Source organism: Penicillium vulpinum (assembly GCF_028829585.1).
Source record: "Penicillium vulpinum strain IBT 29486 chromosome Unknown utg000004l_segment0_segment0, whole genome shotgun sequence".
Lineage (NCBI taxonomy): Eukaryota > Fungi > Ascomycota > Eurotiomycetes > Eurotiales > Aspergillaceae > Penicillium > Penicillium vulpinum.
This window is the reverse complement of record NW_026643244.1, coordinates 2276685-2303389: the sequence shown is the minus strand read 5'-3', so window position 1 is coordinate 2303389 and position 26705 is coordinate 2276685. Positions and strand designations below refer to the sequence as shown.

The following is a 26705-nucleotide window of genomic DNA, read 5'->3' as shown; positions in this document are numbered from 1 at the left end:
CGGGAAAGGGAGATGGTGTCAGACACCGGGGATATGGTTGGAGCCTGGAAGAAGCCCGAATAACAGGGGTTGCAAAATATACCCAAAGAGGGGGCGCCACATCCAAAGAAAGAGATAAAGAAAAAAAAGAAAAAAAAGCTCGGCAGATCCTTTGAGTGATCGACGGAGGATCTGTCGACTATTGATGTTTCCAAGGTTTAGTTTGTCTTGGCCGACCTGCCATACGTCTGCGCTAGTATGAATTGGTGTTAGCGGAAAGCGGAAAGGGAACACTGTCAGTTACAGATAGCTGGGACACTTTGCTTCAGGATTCGATAGTCTATCATACAAAGTACCAACGGAGAAGTCATACTAGACATCATCGGGCTCCATCATAGCGATCGTCGAATCAAATAACCGTATTATTGTACCGAGGGACTGCGCCCGATCGTCTGACCCAGAGCACCGGTCTCCAGTCTCCCGGTACGAGGGAACACTTAGAACTTGACCGGGATGGCTATTTAGGAAGGAAATGTGACTACTACCTAAAGCAGATTGATTATGCAAGTCCGATCACCATACTGCCGATGTCTGTACCGAAGAATCAAATATTCTACCACTTTATCACTTTATATTTATGTATAACTTCCAAGATTGAAAGCTACGGGATACAACCTTGGAACATACTCCGTATAGCATATATAATTATATTATATTTGACATGATTTAGGTAATTGCTAGTAGAGATCCACTGAGTCTTTTCCAAATTAAAATTCATCTATAGTGGACATGATTTTCTTTGCAGCGATGGCCACCTCCTGGGATCAGACATGACGCTAATGCAGGAACTGGATTTTTTGCGTTTGCGTTTTTTTGTGTAATTCCCGGAATACCTGGTGTTCCTCAAGCCTTGAAGAGGCATTACAGGTGTATCAGGCACGTAAACCTCAATTACCGCGGGAGGCATCCGAACCAAACTCGGCTCTCCACACTCGAACCCTGGATCACCTTTGTTTACTCCGAAGTTTCCAAACTACTTTGTTTCGACATTAGGGTATATTTAGATATAGTGCTATATGATATGAGAGATTCGAACCATCTTAGATAGGGTTATATGGAATCTCGTATACTGTTCTTTTTTGGTTTTTTTTTTTTTTTTTTCAGTCACACGTCCATGTTGAAATGCGTTCACGAGGAGAGTCTGGATGGGATCGGAATTATGTTCTGGGCCAACTCTATTCAAGAAAATCACCAAAAAAATATTAAAAATCAATGAGAAAGGATAAAGGATACATAACAAATAAGAATAAGAATAAAATCAAGAATATTAAAATGAAATCAAAATGTGACTCTGATGCAAGAGTTAGGCCGCCACCCCCTACCGAGCGGGCGGTAGTGCGACTCCACGGGCTAAAAGAGGATGAAATACGGTGGGTAACTCAGCCTTCACCTGTGGGTATTCTTCGCATCATTGGGTTCCTAGATACAGGTACTCCGTAGATGATCCCAGATCTGAATTGCTTTTCCCATATTTCCAGAATTATTTAGGTATTTTAATTATAATTATTTTATGTGCATTTTATATATATATATTATATATACAAGTACAGGTACTCAGAACCTAAGTACTCAGAGCACATAAGTCTCATGTACCCAGTACCAGGCACAGACCTTTAGTCGTTTCATCTGATTACCACCCGTTACTTGACAATACCCACTGTCCACCCAACCATACCACTGTTCGACAGCTCTGTACCGCGCTTTACGAGCCGTCACCCCCGATCTTCCCCCCCCCCCCCCCCCCCAGCGCCTCCAATCTCCATCTTTCTCTCTCTTCATCCTTTCTCTTTACACACTTTCCTTTACGTTTCTTGGTCTCTTTCTTTGCTTTTTTTGGTTTCTTTTTTCCATACACACTCTTTTGGGTTCCTAATTCCCGAGTCTCTCCTTAACAACATATTATTATCACACGCTACCACTGCTCATTTCTTTTATTTTTTTTCTCACTTGAATCATCAACTGCCGTACTGTCACTCTTTACATCTACAAAGTCCCCGTCTCCGTCGCCATAGGTTGACACTTCCCGAATCTACTTCATGATATAGACCTTATTCCTCGAAACTGCCACATTCTTGTGCAGCATCTCCATCCCCGTCTCTCTCTTATCTATCTACCTCGCACTTCTCCTACGATTTTCTCTCTCCCCTATACCTACCTACCTACCTACTTGCCTCTCCAGATCGTCATGAGTTATATTCACCCCTCGTGGAATCATCCGGGTCACCAGGGTATCCCAATGGACCAATATATGGCATATGACCCATCCATGGTTCCTCCTCCGATGATGCACCCTATCGACGGTTATATGTACCCGCACCCACCAATGGAGATGATCGACTACTACCACCAACCGATTATGGACTACGACGAATACACAGAAAATCTGTCGCGACCACGGTTGACCAAGGAACAAGTCGAAACTCTGGAGGCCCAATTCCAGGCCCATCCGAAACCAAGCAGCAACGTTAAGCGTCAATTGGCGGCTCAGACAAATTTGAGTCTGCCTCGCGTGGCAGTACGTAAAAAGATAGATGAATCTTCTTGTCTACACAGAAAGCTAATCAAGTGCGCAGAATTGGTTCCAAAATCGTCGCGCAAAAGCCAAGCAACAGAAACGCCAGGAGGAATTCGAAAAGATGACGAAGGCCAAGGCCGAGGCTGAGGAGGCTGCTCGCCGGAAAACAGAGACCTTGGATCAAATGTCTGGATCCCGAAAAGGATCGATCGTCAAGGAGGAATCGGATAAATCCGCCACTCCCAAGCAAACACCTACTTCCACATCTAGCGGCCATACCAAGACAGAATCCACATCTAGTCGTTCTAAGCACCACAAAACAAAGAGCGAGTCGGCAAGAGAAGCAACTTTTGCATCTCTGCAGAGGGCGTTGAATGCTGCTTGTGCTGCTCGGGATCGATTCGGTCGCCGGATCAACCCTCGGGGTAAGAACGAGTCTGTTCCCGAAGAGGAAGAAGAAGATGAAGAGGAGGAAGCAGTGTCCCCTAGCTCAATGCCACCACCAAAAACGGCCACTTCAGCTCATGACCATGGGAATCTTGCCAACATAAACTCTTCCTTCTCGGGCTGGTCTGGTCTCAAGGAAGAACCAACTTGGGGATCCGGCGAGCACAATGAGAATGTGGGATACAGCAGTACAGAACATAACTCATATTCTACTTGCCACCAATCAATGGCAGAGATGCCAAACCCTTCTCACACTATGCAACAGAACATGGACGTCTACTCGAACCACCTGCCCACTCATAGGGAAGAGTGGTCTGAGGACAGGGAATCACGACACAATAGCGTCGTCTACAGCAACATGCAATATCCGATGTCTATGCAAGCACCAGATATCTCGGTTACACGTCGTGGGTCGTCTGATGCGCTGACTGCCTCACTGGAAGGCATCGGAATATGTACTCCCGGTCAATCTGGACTATCCCAATCTCTCGATCGAGTGGACCCGAATTGCTGGAAGGAACCAGGCAAGGAGCTTGATCTCGCCGCACGCCGCAAGCGCCCTCGCCCCGCTGCCATCGGCACCTCTGGAGCTCGTCCTTTGGTTAACTCAACCTCGATGTCCTCGCTCTCGCCTACCGGTCGTATTCCTAGCTCTAGTGTCGGCAATTCGATGAGACAATCCAAGTCAGCTCAGTGCCTCAACTCCCGATATGCCGGTGTGAGGAAGGCCTCAGCTGTCCAGCGGTCTCCTCTCAATTTCACTTTTGCGGATTCCGGGTCTATCAAGAAGGCCGAGAAGATGCTACGACCTTCAGTCTCGACCACTAGCCTAGCTCCACCCACTCCCTTGACTCCACAAGATCTGCAGCACTTCATGCCTGTCTCCCCCACGGAAAGCAACTACTGCTTGTCGGCCCACACCACAGCCCACTTCTTCCCTACCTCCCAACCCATGCAGGTCAACATGGCATCACCTCCTACCACGCCAATGGATATTTACTCTCCCTTCCCTTACCACAACGTCGCCCCGCCCATGTCGGCTCCAGCCCATGTCTCTACCTTCCCCGAATATATTACATGTGACTCGATGCCCATGCCAACTCACAGCTGGGCTGACACCGCTTCCATCTCTTCGCCCGAGTACCCGGCTGGTCTCCAGGTGGCTCATTCAACCACTGTCTCACCCATGGGCTATAACGCCACCATCGACCCCACCGGACAGGCGTTTGGCATGGAATCGGTCTCCGGCTCCCCCTCTTTGATCTATTCGATTGAAGATACTGACATGCCAGGCTCTGCCGAGCTTGCAGAGCGGAAGCGCACTGAATTCATGATGCATGAATTCCCAGAGCATGATGCGGGGTTTGGTGGGCATCACTTGCCATCAATGCAGAAGCCGAAAGCATACACATTCACGAACAATACAACGCCAAGTAACTTCCCTTCCTAAGGGAAGGTTCCCTTACTATGGTTGTATGAGAAATGCGCGACAACTTTGGATGTTTTTTTGGTCTGGGATGAGTTCACTAAGCAAATTTTTCACCTTCAACCTTTGTTTTTCCTACACTCTCTCATAGGGGAGATGTCCACCCAACCCTCCGTGCGCAGAGAAGCACTGTCACTTTTTGTCTTCTATATACTATTTTTTCGTGTCTCTTTATTTGGGGTGTATTCACCGGGTTTTTACATATTTGGAGTAGTCCTTGCATGTTGTTTATTGGCCTGGGATTGTTATATTTTTTGGTGTCTCATACGACCTTTTAATTTCCGCCGAGGTTCCCCCACAGGGCAAGTTCGAGACCTTTTTGACCTTCTTTTATTTTTATTTTTTGGTGTGGGATTTGATGGGTGTTTTTTGCATATTGGCTTTGGCAGCATTTGGTTTTTGATCTCACATTTTTCTGCGATATATATACATTTGTTAAGTATACTATCTCATCTATCTCTCAATATCAAAAAAGGGGATGATCTCTTTACAATTTACAATCTCTGTTTTTTTACATTTACCCGAGGCAAACTTCCGACATTTTGATCCGACAGCAATATTAGGGCTCTTCTATTGGTGGATTTCAGCTTTTAATGCCATTTTTAAGGCTAGTAGTCTGTTTTTTGACTCTATTTGGTTTTAAAAGTGCATCTACAATATAAACATTCTGCACGTGCGGCAGACTATAGGATGTCGCGGAAAGCCGAGAAACGCCACACCCACTCTCAATTACTCACCACGTGCGCTTTCAACGCGTCTAAGCTCTATAAAAGCCAATGCCGATCGCATCTTACAAAAAAATAGAAATCAGACTCCAATTGAAACTTCTATCTCCATTATGAAGCTCTCTATCATCGGTTCAGCAGCCCTTGCGGGTCTTGCCGTCGCGCACTCTTCCTCGTCGACTACTATCAAGTACACTGCTGTTCCAGGATACTTCCTGCAGGATGAGGCTGCGACTGATCCCACTACCTTTGACTACGTGAGTGAAGCTCAAAATTAATAGTTCTGCTTCAAGAACTATCTCGTTATCGATTCCATGATCATTAATTCGGTCGACTAACCTGTTCAGACCGCGGAGAACTTCGGCTTGATCAGCCGCTCATACTCTGGAGACAAGGATCACAAGCGACACAAGTCTCTCACTCAATGGGAGCGCTTCTACAACGAGGTCACCAAGTTGAATGACGGTTCCAAAAAAGATGTCGAGTACAAGGTTATGTTCCTTGGTCGTCACGGAGAAGGCTGGCACAATGCCGCCGAGACCTATTACGGAACCCCAGCCTGGAACGTAAGTTTGTGTCCTACTGCCCTAACCTCATATCAGAAACAACCAATCTGACCATCTCCATTCAGTGCTACTGGTCCGAACTCAGCGGAAACAGCACAGCAACCTGGGCCGATGCCGTCCTCACCCCCGGAGGTGTCGACCAAGCCCTCAAGGCAAACCAGTTCTGGAAGAAGGAGATTCGCGAACAGCGAATCCACACTCCTGACCTCTACTACGTCAGCCCTCTGACCCGCGCGCTGCAAACCGCCGACTTGACTTTCACCGACCTCAAGATGCCCAAGGGCAGCGCCAACTTCAAGCCTACCATCAAGGAGAACTTCCGCGAGGGAGTCAGCGTCCACACCTGCGACCACCGCCGCAGCCGCAGCTACATCCACAAACTGTTCCCTCGCTGGAGCATTGAGAAGGGCTTCTCCGAGAATGATGAGCTCTGGAACGGCGTGACTGCTGAATCCAGCGGTGCCCAGGATGTCCGTACCACCGACGCATTGAACGACATCTTCTTCAGTGAGTCCAAGAAGAAGTCGTTTGTCTCGGTTACTGCGCACTCTGGTGAAATTTCCTCCATTCTGCGTGTGCTTGGTCACCGTGCTTTCAAGCTGAACACCGGTGCTGTTATCCCCGTTCTCGTTAAGGCTGAGAAGGTTAAGGGTAAGAAGCCCACTGCCACTGTTACTTGGGATGTCAGCCCCCACTGCACTGAGCCCCCTCTTGCATCAACCACTGCTTGCATCTGTCCTTCCGGTGCGGAGCCTGTTACCACCCCTCTGGCTACTGGATTTTAGAGGATTTATGAGCATTCTTCGGTGACATTTGACACTACCAAGGAAGACAAATACTATTTACAATATAAGAACAACTTAATGCCGTCTCTTTTCTTCTGAGATTTTTCCACAGTTGACAACGTAGATCAGTAATCTGAATCATTTCATTATGTTCAAGACTCTGCTTCAAAGGCTTTCTGAGAACAATTATCTGAAGTCGAAGAACTACGACTCCCTCCCTCATGACCATTCCCTCATGTGGGTCACTTTCCTTATGGCCATTTCCTCATGACCATTATCTGCTCGCTGGATTGTCTCTCGACTCAAGAATACCTAGGACATTCCACAGACCAAAAATTTAGCATGCTTGATGTTGCCTTTTTGATGTCCTTCTTCCGCTCTATTGGTATCGATAAAAAAAAGTCAAAATGATCCTGACATAAAACAAGAACAACAAGAAGAAAACAAAAAGAAACGTCCCCGGGAAGGCTTGAACTTCCAACCTCCCGATTAACAGTCGGACGCGCTAACCAATTGCGCCACGGAGACGTGCTTGTGGCAAAAGATAGTGGGGATAGCTTCATTAGTGGAACCGAGCACAATGAAGTTCCACTTTCAACTTTCCCTAGTCAGCAGTCTGTCAATGTACAAGATCATGCCCGCAGCGGACACACTCAAAGCGACCCGCCAATTACTGATCAGGAAACGAAGGTCAGTCTCGAGACCGACCAAGAATAAGAAGAGTACCAGGCGGATACGACCCATCACCGATGGGCCCAGAACAATTCCGCGGATAACCTCAGCGATCACTCGAGGCTGACGGATCTTCGAGAGGGGCCAGTGGATTATGCGGGTTGTCAGTTTTGAATTTCAGTTTTCTCGGATGGCGACATACCTGAATAATAAACAACACTAGTGGGTTCTTGGGGTCATATTGGCTTGGGCTGCCACTAGGCCTCTGCAAAGCCCACAAAGCCCAGAGCCCAGCCCAACCCAGCCCACTAATGGGTTGGGCTTTGGGCCCATCGTTCGGGCCTATCGGTGGGTTATGGGCTTATACCTTGAGCCCATATGGCCCATTTAGGCCTATACTGGGCCCCCATTATTTATCAAACAATAAAAATATACCAATCCATCGCAACTGTATAATTAATACATTTTTTGCTGGTTTTTTTGGTATAAAGCTATACGTGAATCATCATATTCTTCCTCTTCTTTATATTCTTATTCCTTTACAAATTTACAAGTAAAGTCATAGAAAGAAATGATTCAAATGATTTGATTTGATAGGAAAGATACTAAGCAATAGATACTGGTGGCTTAAAAGTATATTTATATACTATACTCATACATTTCATCTTCCACTCGCGTCCTCTTCCTCCCTGATATACGTAGTTGAGTTTGAGTGCTTGGCAATTGCAAAATCCCACCATCATGATCATCGTGAGAATTATTACATATGTAATTTTGTATAAAACCCGGTATCATAATACTAGAATTAGTGTTATATTCATATAATTCCTACTTCTTACAATGATAATTAAATGTTACTGAGTATACAGGTTGGGACATACGTAAAATACAGTCATTAATCAGCTACTCGATGTACCTAGGTATGCCAAGATGATATTTATGCAGCAAAATGGGCTTTGCAGAGGCCTACTTGCCACCTTCAAGGATTCCACCCTGCAGACTGACTACTTTGGTACTGTTGATCGTAGCCATAGTCGCGTTAGTCGCCATGCTGGATAATCTCCAGCTTGGGCAGAGAACAATAACAGATGGGAATTTTATCAAGTTTTGAGAAGTTAAGAGGTTTGGAGAAGAGATAAATGAAAGAGGTCATAAGTTCTGCCAGTTAGATGATTCATTTGCTGTTTGAAAAGACATAAAATTACTGCGCAAATTGATCAGCGTGGGTGACATTGATGACTCGTACTATAGATCACGCGCAGTTTTACGGAGTATGACTAGACCAAACAATGGAATACACACAATATGAGTACAAATGGAAAATTTCTAGCAGATGAATGGAAGACGAATGGAAAAAATGGAACATTGTGAAAACATACTACCTACACAAGGCATCGACGTATAAAAGTCGCGGAACTTTCCCGAGTTTGTTCCGGATGCTTCTTTTCTTTCTGTGATTCTTTTTTTCTCGCAATAGTCAATTATTCAGGGTTTTACATCGTCAAGGTAGGTAACGCTCAGTTTACTTTGCATTATGCTACCTACGGGTTCTATATTATTGACCTATGACTCTACTTCACAGGTACATGTTCCTTTCTATTCGCCAATGGTTGCTTTGCCCTTTTTCATTCGCAAAAAGCATGGAATTTACCATCAATCATTCGTCATGAAGCAGATGCAATCTGCAGCAATTGCCCAGGCTCCGATTGCCATGGCATTCAGTGTCAACGGGGCATTGAATGCATTATTAGAAGGGTGCAATCCGCACTGATTGCCTTAGGCTCCGACTGCAATGGCAACTTGTTGCTATAAAAAGGGTTTCGTTCCTCAAACTAACTCGCTCCTGCTTTGTTTACCCCTTCGGAAATCATCTCGTGGAAGCTCGTGATATCTCTCCCTGGCACGTGCTTGTCGCTCGTGGGTCTTTCGGAATAATAATTGCAGCCATGGATTCTTCTCCGATACAGAGCTCACCCTCAGCACAGCTGGCTGCGATGATACTGAACAGTCCATCCTCTGCCACAGTGGATACAACAGACTTGAACAGTTCGCCCTCAGCACTGCTGGTTGCAATGGCTCTGAACAGCTCGCCCACTCAGAATGGCTCACCTGATGTTCTTGCTGAGCTTTCTCCTTCTCAGTCTTCCTTATCGGTCGACACTTCCCCTCGGACTCCTCGCTTAGTTGAAAGTTATTCCCCCACTGCAAGCCCTCCCAACACGCCTTCCCCACTCGAAAGGCACCGGTCTAGCAACTTGAATCGTGTTCCTTTGCAGCTTTGTGGTGATGGGGGCACACTGTCTCACCATCCCTCTGAGGAGATACAGCACTTGCCACGAGAGCCATCGCTCCCGTATGAAGCCTGGGAAGCGGTAAGCACTCCACTGCATCAAATAAATGGATAGTGAGACCCATCAAGCCAGCTAACTTGATCTCAGATCTTTTACGCCACACTTTCCAGTACCTCGATGGAAGAATATGACTTCTTTTATGGTGATGTTTTCGAAAATCCGGAGACCAAAAAGACTCTCTCCACTTTGAGACTGGTGAACCGAACCTGGAACCGGGTTGCGAGCCCTCTCATGTTTCGTTGCCTCCAGGCGGTCCTTGGATACTCTGTTGGTCGACCTCTGGAAATCATCCTTAGAATTTCGGAAAGTCATCATGCCATGTCCGTGCGTGACGTGCGTTTTGGCTTCGTGGGCGCATGGCTGCCCGGACTGGGTTATGATCGGTACATCAACGATCTGGCAGCAGGAGCTCTTCCAGTTCTAATCAGTCGTTTCCAGAACATTCAAACATTGCGAATCCAAACACCTCCCGTGGTAGATACCTTCAGTGAAGACGGACAAATCAAGCCGCAGATGCTTGCCAAGTTCACGAACGCGCTTGTGCATTCTTTACGCTTTATGCCCGTCTCAAGACTGAGATGTCTCCATATTTCGATGCCAACCACCGCGGAATTTGCTCGTTTCTTTGAGTTGAACAGCTACGCCAGGGACTTCGTCGATGTGTTTGCTCAAATCCAGGAGCTACACATCACCATTAATGACAGCACTGGCCCCGATGGCAGACGAGACCCGAAATGGCCCCGCTCAATCGTCAAGACCAAGTACCCAGTTGATCGGTTTTCTCCGTATCTTATCCAACTCATCGCCTACGCAAAAAACCTCCAGGTACTCAACCTGGAAGCTCGTACCTGGTTCGATGTGTCTGATCTGGAAGCTGAAGGCCTCGCCAAACTGAAGAGCTTGCGACTCGAAGGTGTGAGAATCAAGGACACAACTCTGAAGAATATTTTCCTGAAGGCTCGAGAGACACTGCTTCGGATTGAATTGGTCCACGTTCGGCTCATGACTGGTACCTGGGAAGATGCTTTCCGTTTTCCTCCCTGGAACATGATCTGGCTTCGTGTTGATGGCTGTGGCTACTCGACGACGGGCTCCAGTGCCCATCACATTGGTTATTCGTTCATGAATTACCCAACAGCACTCTGGACTCTGCATGGTCGGGACTGGTTGGCTCTCACGCACTGGAGAGCGGTGGTGAATGCAAACCGTCGTCGCAATGGACTGCCTAACTGTCCGCATTGTTTTTTCCCGGGTGTTAACCCAAATACCAATCCCCCCTAATCAGAGGGATAGGGATACATTGTAAGCAAGATTGACAGAACAAAGAGGTTACGGGGGGTGCTATCATGATTTGTGACTGCTGTTCTCGATTTCTGGGCTTACTATCGGGGATGAATTTTCTTGGGTTTTCCCTTAAGTTCTACCCGGAACTTTCTATCTGACAACTAACTAGTACTCTCCACTTTCCGAGTTACCTGGTCGTCTTGATCTCCAGGGACTCATGTATGTAAGGATTCTTTTTTTCTCTACGTCCTGGTCGTCTTGATCTCCAGGCGTAGCATATGTAGTAGTTTCTTTTTTTTTTTTTTTTTTCCCTCCCTTTTATTCTTTCCCCTCAGATGATTAATTTCCTAGGCTAGTTGATGGATTTGGGGTATCATAGTGTCATGGTTCAAGCGTAGAGAGAGCTATGTAAAGTTGCGAGTAACAGAAGCTAACTAGTTAATCACTCCAAAGCTGGAGTGTTTATTTATCAAATAATGAACTAATTGGTTAGTTATTTCCAAAATTGCACCCATGCGCATGTAGTGGGTTATGTCCTACGGACTTGAAATCAAGACAGAGTCCAATGTCCTCAGGTGTGTCACCGCCATTTTGCCCCCAAAAACATTGTCTTGCTTCATATTTCATGAATGTTCATCTCCCTACATCAAATATGTCTCCGTGGCGCAATTGGTTAGCGCGTCCGACTGTTAATCGGGAGGTTGGAAGTTCAAGCCTTCCCGGGGACGTTTGTTTTTGTTTTTTGACAAATCCATAATTTATCTGTTTCCTTCAATGGCAAGGACTATCTTGCTTTTGTTTTTTTTTTCTTTTTGTCTACATGGTTATGTAGAGGTAGGATGAGGTTGATTTAAACTTCATTGAACTTTATTTGTTGTAATACATCCTATGTGTGTGTATCCATGGATATACAGACCCTTTCTTTATCAGATACTGCAAGGTTTAATTGTATTGGAGATTAAAATGATCTGTTTATTTCTTGTTTATGCGGTAAGAAATACTCTTTGATGGTGGCAGGGTATGGCTACGAATATGGAAGAAACAAAGACAGACTGATTGGCTACCTAATCCATGGCTATTGTTGTATTTTACTGCTAGGTAATCTCACTTTATATACTGAATAGACCAGTTCTTTGTTACTCTATTCGTTTAGTCGTACAAACAACTAAGTCTTGGTAGACTCTGCTTATTCCGAGGCATCGGTAACTACTTATCAGGGCTTGGTGGGTTGATGTGTGAATACAAGGGTGAGCGCGCAACTTGGATGATCCATGGTCCCTGCCCATTGCACTCTTTACTTCGACTTATCCCAGGTTCGCGTTGCAGTAGACTTGATAGGGACACTATATGTTGTATAATGCCGGTTCGTCAATTGTTCGGATTTGAATAGGTTTGTTGGGTTGTCTGGTTTACGTCTTGAGGGTGAAAAACAAGCCAATCCACCAGCAGTCACCACAAGCACCATTATGCCCTCGCCCTCGTGGAGGTTTATGGAGCGCACCACGGATATTATTGTTTTGTTGGCCGCTGAAGCCTCTGCTATGGGAGCCACTGCCCCGATAGAAGACTAATGTCGGCCGGATGACCGCACGGCCATGCTCTTCCTATTATCTATACCAAGGTTCCCCAGGCTTTGACTTCTTCTCGCTGTTCAGCCACAGTGGGGCCTGATCTTGGTGTTTGGGCTTATGGTATATATAATGTCCTCTGTGGCATGAAAGCAGATTGAGTGGCACTTGGGCAGATGCGATTATATTCGATGTTCGCCGGAGAATGCTACTCTTGCTCTGTTGGAGGGAAGGCTCTAGGATTCCCTTTTGACTGATCAGCTTATATTGTTTCTTATATATCTTATTTTAACTTAGTGTCGATGGACTTACTAGTATATAGTATAAATGTGAATCTGAGATGCATGGGTTATACTTAGTCGCCATTTGGTTGGTTGTGGGGTTTGGACCTATCGGTGGCCCTTTGCTGTCGTGGTGTGGACATATGTTTTTTTCATACTGTTGAAGTTGTATGGGTTGTGTTCATGAGGCATCTGGTAGCGATAAGGAGCAAGCTCAAGACATGACTGTCGAACGAGATCGCACCGTGATATATATATATATTCATTCACATAAATGACAACGCAAAGCAACCACCCCCTTTATTCTGCATCTTCGCATGGAATCGAGGAGGTTTATATATTTGATTTAGACTTTAAAGTATTATATAATTGTTAAAGAAAGGAACTCAAATTGTGGGCACTATAATATGCCGCGATACCAGGGCCGTTTGCTAGCTATAGAATGGGGGAAATTTTTCTTTGCTTATAATTTTAAAGACTCCCTGGTCTTTCATCAAACACGTCTCCGTGGCGCAATTGGTTAGCGCGTCCGACTGTTAATCGGGAGGTTGGAAGTTCAAGCCTTCCCGGGGACGTTTCTTTTTGTTTTTTTGGTCTTCTTCTCCACCATGCTAATACAATGGATAGAGGATATCTATCTAAGAGGGGAAACAACTCCTGGTTTTACACCTGACACATACTAACTAAATGGAGTAGTTGATCGGCATAAAAAATATTGAAACAACCATGTCGATGGCCGTACAGCACAGTTTTTTTTATTTGTGTAACAACTCCACAAAGCCGTCCATCTATGTACTTCGTACATAATAGCCACAAGGGAAAAAAAAAGACAAAAACAAGATAAGGTGGAAAATCCCATGCGACCTGCCAGAAGAAATGAAGCATGGAGCATGGAGCTTTGTAGAGAAGAGAGGCTGTCACTTGACAGGTATACAAGATACAAATGTGGACACAACAAGAAAGCTCTAAAGAATTGATACATAGGCGATAAAACCGGGATTTAAAAACAATAATAGAACTCAAATACATAGGGCCAAGCATATGCAAGTGAACAAGAATCACACATTTCTTTAAATGGCCAAGAGACGATCAGACATCCCGGGCAATGCATAAGCAAACTAGACTGTCCACAGCGATGCACCACCCTCTATCGACCATGTATAAGAGCTCAGACAGACAAACGTACTCATAATCTTGTGACACACTGTCCAAAATGGTAACAGAGTCAACGCCGAATAAGCAGAAAACGCCGGCAAAGGCAAGAAGAAAAGAAGGTTGAAAAAAAAAGATACCTCGACTAAGTACAACTCAACAAAGGGTATAGGAAGGCTGGCCCAGATTAACATTAACCGAACATTCTTCACCATTGGATGCGGTAAAGAATGCAGCAGAACACTGGAACATCGGAAAAAGGAGAATATTTGAGGTATGAATGAAAGCATGTGGTGGAAGTGAAAAAAAATCACGCCTCAAATAATGGTGTAAAAGCTGTAAAATAAGAACGCCAATCTAGATAACGCCGGCCGCCATGAGCTAGTACGACCACCCACCTCCTAAGGGGCTGCCAGACTGACCCGGCTGAGGTTGTCCGGGTTGTTGCATCTGGCCACCAGGTCCGGTAGGCCATCCAGGCATCCCATTACCTGCCATGTTCATTGGAAGACCCGCCTGTTGAGGGGTTCCGCCCATGAAGGGCTGGCCACCATGGGCCTGGTTGGGTGGATACATAGCACGAGCCATGCCCGGATAACCAGCCGGGTTAGCACCCGGATATCCCATGCCCTGCATACCTTGAGCCTGTGGCGCTTGAGGGTGTTGCATCTGAGAATATTGCTGAGGCATCTGAGGTATTGACTGTCGCTGTTGGTTGCGAGGAGACTGATGGTGATGCTGCTGTTGCTGCTGCTGGGGATGATGCCCGAGTGGAGATGGGCTTTGTTGCGGTGCTCCTGACATTTGTTGACCATACTGAGGCATTCCAACGTTCTGGTGGCCCGACGATGGCAGCGGGGACGGTTGTGGCTGTGGGGGAGGCTGTCCCCAGATTTGCTGTTGTTGCGGTGAATATCCGTATGGAGGAGCTTGACCCATACCGCCACCCATGGATGGGTTAGAGCGCTGTTGCATAAGGTTGGGCTGCATGTTTGGTGGGATTCTTAGTGGAGACTGTCCAACAGACTGTGGGTGAGCCTGTTGGGGGTAGTTTGGCTGTCCACCCATCATTGGATTAGGCTGCATGGGAACCTGCTGAGGGAGCATATGCTGCGTATGAGCGGGATTTGGCATCCCCGCCGAAGGCATCTGTGATACCTGAACAGGCTGTGATACAGACAAACCCGTGTCAAGGCCAGTATTAGACTGCGCCTCTGAGACCGGGGCATCGCGGGGCTTGGAGTAAAATTCATCCAAGCCTTTTTGGCGGAAACTGCGCTGAATACTCAACATTTTGTTGAAATCAGTTGTGTGTTGGGCTTGGTTGATGAGATCTGCCGCTGAGCTAGTTTGTGTGCGGTCGTGGTAAGGTTGCCCGGTCATTTCCTGACGTGCACGAGGTATGACATTGTAATCCCGCAGCCGCGGGTCATCCGTCGTTGACATATGAATCATGGGGAGCGGGGCTAGGGACATAGAAGATTCGGAAGTATCCAGGGAGAGTCCAGGAGGCAAAGGCTCGATGGCATTACTGTAGACAACATCATTATGAGGCAGCGCCGGCAACAGGTTTGTGGCTGGCTCTGATACGGAACCATCCCGAGCCTTAGCCGCCCCAGGGCGTTTCTCACCAGCAAGGTCATCCTCCGTGAAGCCCTGCTTCCTAGCCTTGGTCTCCCAGTAGTCATCTCGAACCCGACGGCCATTCACAATCACCCGGCTCCCGAACTGTCGGAACATGGATCTAGCGGAGACGATGGCGATTTGGCGGGACCGATAGGAATATGGCAGGATGTCTTGCTGGATAAGATCGTCTTTCTCGATTTGGGAAGCAATGATTTTATGCAACGATCTGTTCTTGTTGAACAAAAGATACGAATCACGATAATTCAATACTCTTGCGCATTCAGTCGCAAGCATGAATAGCTTGTTCCCCCGGAGAGGGACGCGGAATGTCCGGCATTTATACTCGCGGCCACCCTGCGGATAACCCATAGGATCTACCTTGGTCTCTCCTGCTTCATCGAACTCTTTAGGGATGTACTCATCGCCTTCTTCATTCAGCTGGTCTGATGTGTGATCTCTCACAGTAGGGAGCGCTTTGACCAAGGATTTTGTTGGTGTGTTCTTGCTATCCGGTGATGCAAGAGATGGCGACCCGGCCGGTAGTGGACGTGCTTGCATTTGGGGGGTTTGAATAGGAGTGTTTGCGGTGTGCTGTTCATTAGAACCTGCCCGAGGCGTCTTCGGGGGACGCCCGCGCTTCCGGCGACTTTGTTCCTCTAAAATCAAACAAGGAAATGTTAGCATATATCTTGCGAAGTATAGAAACTGTGACTGGGCAAAGTGCAAGCGCTGCCGGGAATATAGAACTGTTCTGGATGGAGCCCATTGACAATGCCTTCCCGCTGCGCACGTACCATCATCATGATCCCCTCCGGCATGTCCATTTCCCATGTGCTCTGGAGTGCGACTACGCTTGACCCCACGGGGGCTTGCTATTGCATGGGAATGTGCTGGTAGGGCAACAGAGACTAGGCGGGGTATCAGTTTGAACGCAGCGATGGGGAAGAAATACACAAAGAGACGAGCTAATGACTAGGAAGATGTGTTTCATTCCATCAAGTAGCCCCATCCACAGAAAACAGAACGCGCGCAAGAATTTGTGATTGAGGGTGAAATAGGAAATGAAAGGCGCGAAGCCGAGGCAGCAAAAAAATGCGATAAGACACATACCGGAGTTGCTCAAGTTTGCGGGATCGATGGTTCCCAAACCATCAATACCATCTAGACCATTCATTGTAGATAAGGAATGAGACGTGCCATACATAGCGGATCGAAGTTCGGACAGTAGAGCGGTCGTCGCAAGATGGCGCGTCAAGTAAACGCGTACGGTATCTGGGGAAGAGTAGAGATCGAAAGTGGCGCAAAAGAGCGGGAGATGCTCATGCAAGACTTCCCAACCTTTAATGTAGATCGAATTAGGTCAAGTCGTCAAGCTTGGAGCCTTCTAGGTAGGATCTCGGATGAACTTGGGTTTGAGAGGGGAAGGGACTCGAGGCGGTGAAGATGGCAGCCTGAATTTTCAGGTGCTTTCCAACCACTGAGGGAGAGGGCATGGACTTGTTAATAACTTGGAGATAATCTTGCGTAAATCAAGATGTTAATCTCTTTCTATTATGCCTCTATCGGGGAGCACTCAGGTTTTGCAAGGGGCAAGGGGCAGTGGGAAAAAAAAGCAAAAAAAGCAAAAAAAAAAAGAACGAAGGAAACGGTCGTCTCGTGATTGGTCACGAGCAGAAACAATTAAGACTCACAAGTCTGCTGCTAAGCAAGTGGCGCCGAATCAGACAACGACTGACCTAATTCCTGCAGGCTGAAGCTGCTTTGGGCTATGTAGAGGCTAGGCCAAGTCGTTTGTTCTGGAGAGAGCCGAAACAAGTAAAAGATACACACACGGGATTTGAATTGTTAAGGAGATTAGTAATTTTCTCTCGCCGCGTGATATATTGATCGGATATTGGCGATAAAAGGAGCCGGAGGGAATGGAGGTCTTTTTGTGATATTCTGGGTGTCGCGGGTACGGCGCCAATATACGAACAGGGTTGATAGGAGAAAAATGAGATCATGGAAGGTGGCATTCAGTTGTAGCAGAAGCATAGAAAAAAAAAAGATGCGTTTCTTTTCTTTTGACACCTTTGTTTTCAACGTAATCCAAGAGGGAGGATTTCCCGAGGTTGTACAGCGATCGAGTCCTCGATATAGGCTGAGAAACATGGAGAAGGACCCTGCGTCTTTTGGCCAATGTCGAGACGTATGCAGGAAGGGAGGAAAATAGCGGAAAAGAATAAATTAATAATAATATAAAAAAAAGTAGGGTGCAACCGTAGCACAAGAGAGTACAACGCTCTTTGGGTTTGAAATTCCTAACTAGGTACAGAGACGGAGGACTCAGGGACTGTCCACATTATAGCCAATCATGAGGTCAATCACATCTGAGGTATTGGTATTGTCCTTGTATTTATATCTTGATTCTATGCATGTAACATTTTGTTGCTGATCAACGGAGACCAAGATTTCGAATATAGACTAATATAGACTATGGGGAGAGTGTATAAAAAGACAAATAACTCTATCTGGTTGTACCTGAGTGGCCTTTTTCCTATTCCGATTGCGAGCAAGGTCCAGCACAACATGGGGCGGAATCTAGACACTGTGATAGACCTCGGATAGAGCTATGATCACATCCATTCAGTCTGGATCGTGTATTGTGTAACTTCAGGTGTCTTAAATAGCTACCAGGGGCCAAAATTATAGACGAAAGAAGCAAGACGTGGTAATGCAGAGTGAATCTCTTACAAAGCTCATAGGTAATAAGCTCCATAGAAGAGAGATAGGATTATTAATTATGCCTGGATATTTCATATCCATGGATGTGTTTTTTCACCGGTGCCGCGTAATATAATATGCAACAGCTCGAAGGTCCAAGCCTAAGCAAAGCAAGCAATATGCGCGGTCGGATGATAACGGGTCAAGTAAGAACTAGAAGCTATGAAAAATATCAAAAGAACAAAAGAACAAATGGAAAATAGAAAAGAAGCCACCTGATACTCAAGTCACCTAGGCGATTCTCGTTTTATGCCGATATTCAACAAGTCGGGCGAAATCCTCCGGAGAAGGCAATAATGAGGGGCCGCCAAATAAAAAGAAGCAAGTAAGTGAGCAAAGTGGCTCAGGCCTCATCTTGTCAGCCTAATAGGAGCTAACGACCATTTAGATCTAGTGTTTCATGGATGAAGATGGGTGGGGGCATGCTCGTGCATTGAGAGAGACATCTTAGCTCAGCAATATTTGATTCGAGCATATTAGGTACTCATATGATTTAGGCGCTCATAACGTTGGAAATGATGAAACGCTCGTATTATAATGAACTAGGAAGGATTTTAAAGTCCCATGATATGGAGTTTATAACGGGGATTGAACGGTCATGTTTGCAATATAAATGGAAGCCTTGTATTGGGGGGACAGTGTTTTCTCAGACTAAGAATTATTCAAAGCCCAGGCAAAGCCTCTCTGATTTGTTAAACAACGAGCGGATGACCTACAGAAGACCCTATAGACAGGACCGAGATGGTCATTTGGGAGGGAACTACTCCATAGGTAGTCGATCAACGGTCCATGCGCGACTAACAAAGCAAAGCTACCTAGAAATGCTCCAATAAGCACAGTTTTGAAATCATAAATAGTGCGCACAGCTGTTTATGTCGACACAGTCGCTCAAATCGGAGTTAACTCTCGCTCATATACTCGGGAACCGCCCCTTCCACCGACGGCTGTACGAGGTCGAGCAAGATGTAGTATCGTCACACAATAACGCCCATCGCGACAGTCGGACTACTCCATAAAGCATATTACAAATGTACAAGGTTCAAAATGGAAAAAGCCCAAATAATCATACACGCTGTTCCGGGTCTCACAGCAGCCCCGTCTTGCAGAGCTGCCGTCTTCCACGCTCGGCGCCGGCTTTTCTTCCCCGTCACACAAATGCCAGGATTTATGCCAGCTTCGCAGAGCACAAGGTGACCCTGTAGCTCTAAATAGGGAAAGACCGAATCTCCTTCTATCGTGGATACTCAAATTAGACCTTGCATGATCCAGTAGGCTCCTTTTAACCTTTTAACCAACCGGCCAAGTCGGTCTATACCCCGGATGCAACATGCTTTCCTAATTACCACCTTGAACAATGGATTGCTATTAACTTCGTGAACCATCGACTTGCACCGAGTGGCGTTTCTGTTCTTTGTTACGCAGATCTATTGGGTTATGTACTTGCTCTTAGACACGAAAAGTACATCTGATAATATATCCCTATCAATCTCATCAAACAGAAATTGGCGGTAAATAACGTATATTCAAAGACAGCCGACGGCGATCGCTATACCGCTACCTCCTAGTCACATCCAAGCTCTAACATTGATGCCTACAACGCAATCCCCGAGTTTCATCCCTACATTCCCGAAGTTCTACACGTACATACTGGATGCGGGGCTAATTGGTTGACGCGGATATAAGCTGAGGAGAACATCATTCGTCGATATAACAATATATTTAAAATGACAAAGTCGACATGTCCAATCGCATGTCCAGCCTATTTGCTTTTTGACTCCATTGGGCGAGAGTTTAGAATGTTTCTCTCCTGATGCAACATCAAACTCAACATTGAAGTTTTGTCTCCACTATTGACAACAAACGGCAAACACGTCCCTGACTAGAGTTAGGGCAGGACAGACACCTGGAGAGTAGCTATCACCATGCCTTCGAAAGTCAATTGTTTATATTTCTAGGAGCAGCTTGTTGCCGCTGATAAAGTGGGGGCACACGCACATCATGCCCAACCTACCGCATCGTTCCTTTGATGGTGGTAATTGCAGGGACTATCAATGGTTATTTGTGCAGAAAAGACAGGCATATGCCGGTATCAAAAGCACGTTTAAACTGCATATGTACTCACTCGTCACAAGCAAGGCATAAATTGGGAGTCACTATTTCCTATTTGATATAATGAACGTACTTGAGGCCGGCCGAGAGTTGCGCGTCGGGGGCCACGCGTTGTACAGATTTTCATCTCAATTGGTTATATCCTAGCTCCAAATCTATCACAGCCCCCAGAACTTTTGCTAGGACCCGGGGCAGTCTGCTTGTTGGTCTTTACAGCCCCAATTGGACTCGCGGTAGTAGATGTGACTGAGACAGCGACCTATACTTGTGCATGAGGATGCACAGCAGCGCTTGATCCATACTGTATGTTATGGCACGCAGATCTACAATGCAGTGTGGCCTGAGTCATCCCGAAAATCAGGAAAGTTCTTCTAGTGGTGTTTTTTTATTGTAACAATGAAGACCGGGGATTCTATATAACGCCGAGAGGCTGCGTGATATTGATTTGGTTAGCTCTGCCCCACTGCTATGTGAAAAGATTCAATTCAATGGCGCTTAGAGCGATATTTGTTGTACGTGGGCCCATCTTTGGTGCATGGTGTATGTATCCTAGTAAGCCCAGCAACTGGGTTAGTTGCAGCCGTATGCCAGATACCCGGGGATGAGACCCTTTCTAGGGTATTGACAAGCAGACTTCCAAAGCCCAATCTCGTGCATGCATTAGCGTGAATCAGATTCATTTTAGGCTGCAGTAACAACACCCGAGCCGGAAGTGCCCGGGGTAGTGAGCTTGTGACCCAGGGATCGAGTTAAGATCCGCAGGGTGTGAAATTTGCTGAAACTGGGAGAGGGGTTTCTGGAAAGCGCATTGGGTGTTGTGCAGTAATTTATGCTGGGCATGCAGCACCAAAGGGAGAAGTTACGCGATTGTCTTTGTAGGAGTTTGTGCGTACGTCGTAAATGTAAAAGGTTTTAGGGTCTATTATAATCGTGGAAATATAACCGTATGACTGTCTCTGCGATATACTACAATGCCCAGTTTGCATTGCGAGCAGGGTCGAGTGGTAAAATAGAGTAGCAATGTTTTTACTAGGTGGGAGCCTTCCTTTTTTTTATTACCTCATTTTCTAGTATTTTACCACATTAATATGTTGTATTTTTTTCGCATAACCTAGTATATTTGCACTGTTTACATTAGTGTTTGCAATGTTTACAGCAGAGGTAGTGCAGTATCAGATAAGGGTCTAGTTATCTAGTACTACGGCAGTGCAGTATAACCCGGCTATAACGATCAAAATCCGGTGCTTGAATTAATTATTTGCCATACAAAAAATGGTTATATTGAGGGGCTTGTCACGTGGTTTAGCAGATTTCAACCAATTAAAATGCCTCACCGATCGATGCTAACCTCCTAAAAAGTGGCTTCATAAGAGTAGTTAATTGGGGTGCTTAATGAATATAGAAGGCTAGTGGAAACGAGGAATTTGGGAGTAGAGAAGCAGAGCAATATTAGAAGCTTTTCTTTTGAAATTTGGAGTGTAAATGTGCATATAGACCAGAAATGTATATTTACATATGGCATTTCGATTTAACGAATACCTGGATATAACGATATTTTCTCCGTGTCTGGTTTGTATTAATGATCGTGTTTTACTGTACTTGTCAAGACGTGTACAGAAAGGATAGTTATTTCTGGCTAATATGATACTTTAATACGCCACTATGATTTCTGACCGCGGCCGGAAAATCTACCTACCAAGTGTGATCCCAAAGGCGGGTTACCTACATATATATACCGCAACAGCTAAGTCAATTCCATGAATTGAATTGGTTATGACCTTTTAGTCTAATGGGTAACTGCTTGGAGGTATCTTCGGCGGGGCCCGCCGAAGCAACAAGGTAAATAAACACGGGTGGGACGTTGGACCCAGAGGGCCCTTATTCGGTAATGATCCTTCCGCAGGTTCAAACGATAGATAATTTGACTGTTTAGCCACCTACCTAACCATTCCAGAAAAAGGCCTGGTAACTGAGATCATTCATGACGCTTGAACCAGAACTGGAGAGAGAGAGAGGCAAAAGGTAGGGATCGATGTCATTCCAAACATACCCGGGGCCATGGAATAGCCCTGGAGCATTCCAGTCAAGTGCTCCTGCCTCTTTCCATGTTCAAGGAAACTTTACCTTATCAAAAAAAAAAGGAAGGAAGGACATCCGAAGAGACTCAATATAGAAATTGTGTAGATAATCGAGCCGGATCCGAACCACGGTACAGTAAAAACATATCTCGAGATGTTACGTCGACGACAATACAATTGTTAGTCTGCGGTAGGAAGCGAAAAAAACATGATCAAAATAGAGCATCGACCGAAAAGCCAAGAAAAGAAAATAATCGAGGATTGGGAGGGGCTGTAACAGACTACATAATGGTCGACAGCGGAATTCCCGCAGAGGGCTGGGGCCTAAACAGAGCCGCCTGAGCTACTGTCCATCTATGCAGCAGGGATCAAAATGACTGGAAGATATTTTGGACGTATGTTGTATTATGCACTCTGTAAGGAGGCGGACTTTATATCCAGTGCCGGAATGCAATAATGCTGTGAACCGAGCGCGAAGGTGCGGGGTTTGCCATAGAGCAGATCACCTGGCATACCACTGGCAGCTTCACCAAGACTCACGCCGCAGGTAGCCGTGGTCGAAGGCCTGTCTGTGTCTTCCGAAGTTCGCATGGGTGATATTTTTTTGTTCCGGTTTGAGCCTGATATTTCGCCTATTGCGGATGTCCTCTACAAAGTGATAGCAATGTGTTGTTTTATATAGAGCAGGGAGTGGTACCTGCGAACATGAAACCTCTAGTTGCGACCATAACAGCAAGTCACAATTTGGAGGTGCATCTAATTTATCTGGCAATTTATTAGTTCAAGTATGAACTAGTTCGAGGCGCTGGCGCTAGAAGCACTGTGGGTCCCACCAACGTGTGCTAGCGGATAAAGAACCTGCTTTCCAAGAATCCAGCCCTTGATGGGAGATTCTAGACTTTGATTTTTGGGGTTGGTGGCTGCAATAGCTTTTCAGCATGTTGGAATTAGTGGGGTTCTCAGCAAATCTGACCATATGTACATATTTTTTTTTTCCCTTTCCTTTCTTGTTTCACTTGCAACGGCGTTGCATTCTTATCTGCATGTTTATTGCACTCTCTATTATTTGATTTGATTTGTGTAGCTTTCGGTCAGGTTCTACAATAGGCCGGAGAGAACGCCGATCGTACCAGCTTATTGTTGTTCATGCTTGGCTTCCTATTTTATTCGAGGCGGGGGCCGTTGTGAAATTGGAAATGCCGGCAGGATAATTTTCCACCGCTTTATTAATAATTTGTGCTGGAAGGATAAACTCACGGAGAAAATGCACTCCATCTTGGCGCCACTATTTTGGATTGTTTGGTTGGTGTCCACGGAAGAGAGCTGGTGTAGGTTTATAGCGGGGTGCTGGAGCATCTCCATTGCACGGGTATTGTAACTAGACGATTAGGGACCAAACCCGTCTTTGGACTGGAAAGATCGTCAGGAGGGGCATTTTATTCCTGAGTGCGGGAACTGTGGAATGCTGGGACTTGTCGGTGTATGTTCTTTGTCTAGCAGATTATGCCACGGAACAAGAATATGCCTGGGGGGGACTAGTGAAACCTGGTATGGCTACGCGGACTGAAAGCAGCATTTTAACCCAAGGTTGGCCGGGCTCCAGGGCCGGTGTCCACTGGGTTAGGGCTTTGCTGAGTCACCTAACAATGCGATGGTATGTTTCCAATCCAACCTTGGGAAAGGAGGTTAATAAGTGTTTCTATGATGTAGAAATGGTTTCATTTTCTATTTCTATTTATATGTAGGAACAATTTTAGAGAAAAAGTTGAACCATGGAAAAGAATTTTTTTTTTTCAGTAGTGAAGCCGCAAACGTGAAGGATGAGGGGGTTCGGACTTCCTAGGAAAGTAATCCGTGGGGATCGTGAGTTTCCCCGTGCAACGTTTTCTATTTTCCTCTCTATTTTTTCTTTAGGGCGAATAAGCAAGATAAGCTCCGTAGAAAGGTCTCCACCGAAAAATTTTCGAAGCATCAAATGATCAAGAAAACTGGGGCCATCCACTCTGTCCGAATAGGCGCTACACCGGTAATCCCTTTTTCCTAACCCTTTTTTGGAATGGGGATAATGAACAGGAATTATAGTAGAGTTTCTGGGGTAGAAGATTTTAAAGTAATTATATAATGTAGTATATAGTACAGTGTCTAGTACAGTGTCTAGTACAGTGTATAGTACAGTGTATAGTATAAAAGCCATAAGAAAAGGGAAAAAAACCGAGAGACCCATATCAGACAGGCCTGGAACCGGTTTCGTGATCTGGTGACACGGCAGACCGGAGGGCGCTTGGACCAAGTTCCCCATTATTCTTCGGGGTATAAGACTCGCTACCATTTCCCACCTTTGTTTCTGGCCCTTTCCTTTTGGCCCTCTCAAACAATTTCAGCATATTCACAAATCTAAACGTCTCTGCATTATATTCGGATCATACTCTTCTTAAAAAAAAAAAAAAACCACATCAATCTATGATCACCATTTAAAACACTATGAACGCTGGAACTACGCAAAAAGCCCCCAAGACCCCAAAACCAACAGCCTCCGTGCCAATTGTCCAAAATAAACGCTGGCCCCCCATGGCAAACCGAAATGCCCTTCCCTACAAGCTCACACATATCTCGAAAGAGAAACTTGCCCGTGAAGCCACCGCACCAGATCCCGATCTCCGCCGCTGCGTGGCTCACTTCCGCCTGCACTGTGGTTCAGTCATGTGGACCGAGAATGATATGAAGTCTCGTATCAGCTCATTCGACTTCGAAGATACCGATGAGGAAGACGACATGGATGAAATCAGCAACAAAGAACTCCCTGTCCTCAAGAACAGAGCCCCATCCAACGAGTCTACATCCGAAGTTACCGAACAATTATCATACAAATCAAAATCAGAGCCCGTCGCAGAGCCCGTCGCTGTTGCGGCACCCCCGACATCTCCATCCACTGAAAATTCTTCCGAGCATGGTTTTTTGGAAAAGGGTCGCAATTGTCTTGAGGCGACCTCCAAACACCTATGGACAGGGGGCTCCTGCATGGTTGCCCCAATGGCGGGATGAAATCGCCACTCAACATTTTTATGCTTTTCTCCTATACTCTCGACTTCCGAACCTTTTCTCCTGATCCTTTACACCCGACATACGATATCACGATTTGATGACCCTAATGAACAACCAAAATGAATACATGTATATAACTTTTTTGACACTTATGTCAACTATAATTACCCAAGGAAGAACTTTTTTTTTTTTTTGCTGGACAATTTATCTTCCCGATTTACAATATAACTCGAATAATAATAGATGAGCTATCCAAGCCTGGATCTCTTTTTCTTTGAAATCCCTAAAATCGCCCAGAACTCCCCACACTCTATTCTTGGATATTTCCCCAACCTGGAAGGTCAAGCGATGTGAGTCAGGTGCCGCGTAACCCGTAACCGGTCACATGATGCATACCCAAAACAGGAATCCTGATCTTCGAAACTGCTAATCTATTAATGTCGAATCCTGGAGGGCTAACGCAGGCCCCAAGTCGGAAAATGGGGCTTGTGGGACCATGATCTTCGTCGTAGAATCCAACGGAAACAAAGCTGAGAATACTGAATTATGTATGGCGGAAAGTCGCAAAATAAGTGGCGAATCATCTGCCGATCGGGTCAAGTTTCATCATACCCATGTCACATTCTTGGAGCTCTTTACAGCTCAAAGATACCTTCAGTCTCAAATGACATCCCATTCTGTCCTGCCATGATAAATGGGACCATTTGGCTTCCGACCCGCCAATGGTTTGATCGACTGATCTGTATCAAACTGCCAATCTGCATGGCCTGACGTCGCTATGATAATCCAGATCGCATCTGTCAACCTGAAGCCAATTGAGTTGCAATGCGAACATGAAAACAAGGAGAAGAAAGCGCGGAAACAGACGAGCAGGCTCATGCTACGTAGCAACAGCACACACAAATCCTACCTTGAACATCGTACATCGTACATCGTACATCATAGTACTTGAGAACGTCACTCATCTCTAGAACATTAGCCACTGCTCGGCCCGAAACTCCAATCTGCCATTCGCGACAACATAACCCTCTCCAGACCCGCAGAGCTACTATGTACGCCCATTCAACCAGCGGATCTGCCCGATTGGCTGGTATACTCATCCATTCCCCATACCCAGTGTTCCCACGTACCTATTCCTACGGCAAACTCTCGGCCCGCGAACAATTGTTGATCGGGACCACCGACGCCGATACCGAGGTGTGCTCTTCAGGCTACC

General features: G+C 45.9%; 6 protein-coding genes across 6 annotated transcripts; 4 read left to right on the top strand and 2 right to left on the bottom strand.

Annotated features, from left to right (window-relative positions):
* Window positions 1-2224: 2224 nt before the first annotated feature.
* N7479_009412 (homeobox domain-containing protein) lies at window positions 2225-4451 on the top strand (the record flags this gene model as incomplete). Its single annotated transcript, XM_057257105.1, has 2 exons — window positions 2225-2554; window positions 2613-4451. 2 exons carry the CDS (start codon window positions 2225-2227, stop codon window positions 4449-4451), a joined length of 2169 nt encoding a protein of 722 aa, XP_057104563.1.
* An 874-nt stretch (window positions 4452-5325) lies between these two features.
* N7479_009411 (phosphoglycerate mutase family protein) lies at window positions 5326-6563 on the top strand (the record flags this gene model as incomplete). The annotated part of the gene is made up of 3 exons (XM_057257104.1): window positions 5326-5469; window positions 5560-5778; window positions 5844-6563. 3 exons carry the CDS (start codon window positions 5326-5328, stop codon window positions 6561-6563), a joined length of 1083 nt encoding a protein of 360 aa, XP_057104562.1.
* A 2618-nt stretch (window positions 6564-9181) lies between these two features.
* N7479_009410 (uncharacterized protein) lies at window positions 9182-10867 on the top strand (the record flags this gene model as incomplete). The annotated part of the gene is made up of 2 exons (XM_057257103.1): window positions 9182-9607; window positions 9674-10867. The coding sequence occupies 2 exons, from the start codon at window positions 9182-9184 to the stop codon at window positions 10865-10867; spliced, it is 1620 nt and encodes a 539-aa protein (XP_057104561.1).
* A 3385-nt stretch (window positions 10868-14252) lies between these two features.
* N7479_009409 (putative nuclear localization protein) lies at window positions 14253-16671 on the bottom strand (the record flags this gene model as incomplete). Its single annotated transcript, XM_057257102.1, has 3 exons — window positions 14253-16153; window positions 16292-16405; window positions 16608-16671. The coding sequence occupies 3 exons, from the start codon at window positions 16669-16671 to the stop codon at window positions 14253-14255; spliced, it is 2079 nt and encodes a 692-aa protein (XP_057104560.1).
* A 6181-nt stretch (window positions 16672-22852) lies between these two features.
* Window positions 22853-23038, bottom strand: N7479_009408 (uncharacterized protein; the record flags this gene model as incomplete). Its single annotated transcript, XM_057257101.1, has 1 exon — window positions 22853-23038. One exon carries the CDS (start codon window positions 23036-23038, stop codon window positions 22853-22855), a length of 186 nt encoding a protein of 61 aa, XP_057104559.1.
* Window positions 23039-24928: 1890 nt separating this feature from the next.
* N7479_009407 (uncharacterized protein) lies at window positions 24929-25489 on the top strand (the record flags this gene model as incomplete). The annotated part of the gene is made up of 1 exon (XM_057257100.1): window positions 24929-25489. The coding sequence occupies one exon, from the start codon at window positions 24929-24931 to the stop codon at window positions 25487-25489; it is 561 nt and encodes a 186-aa protein (XP_057104558.1).
* Window positions 25490-26705: the final 1216 nt, after the last annotated feature.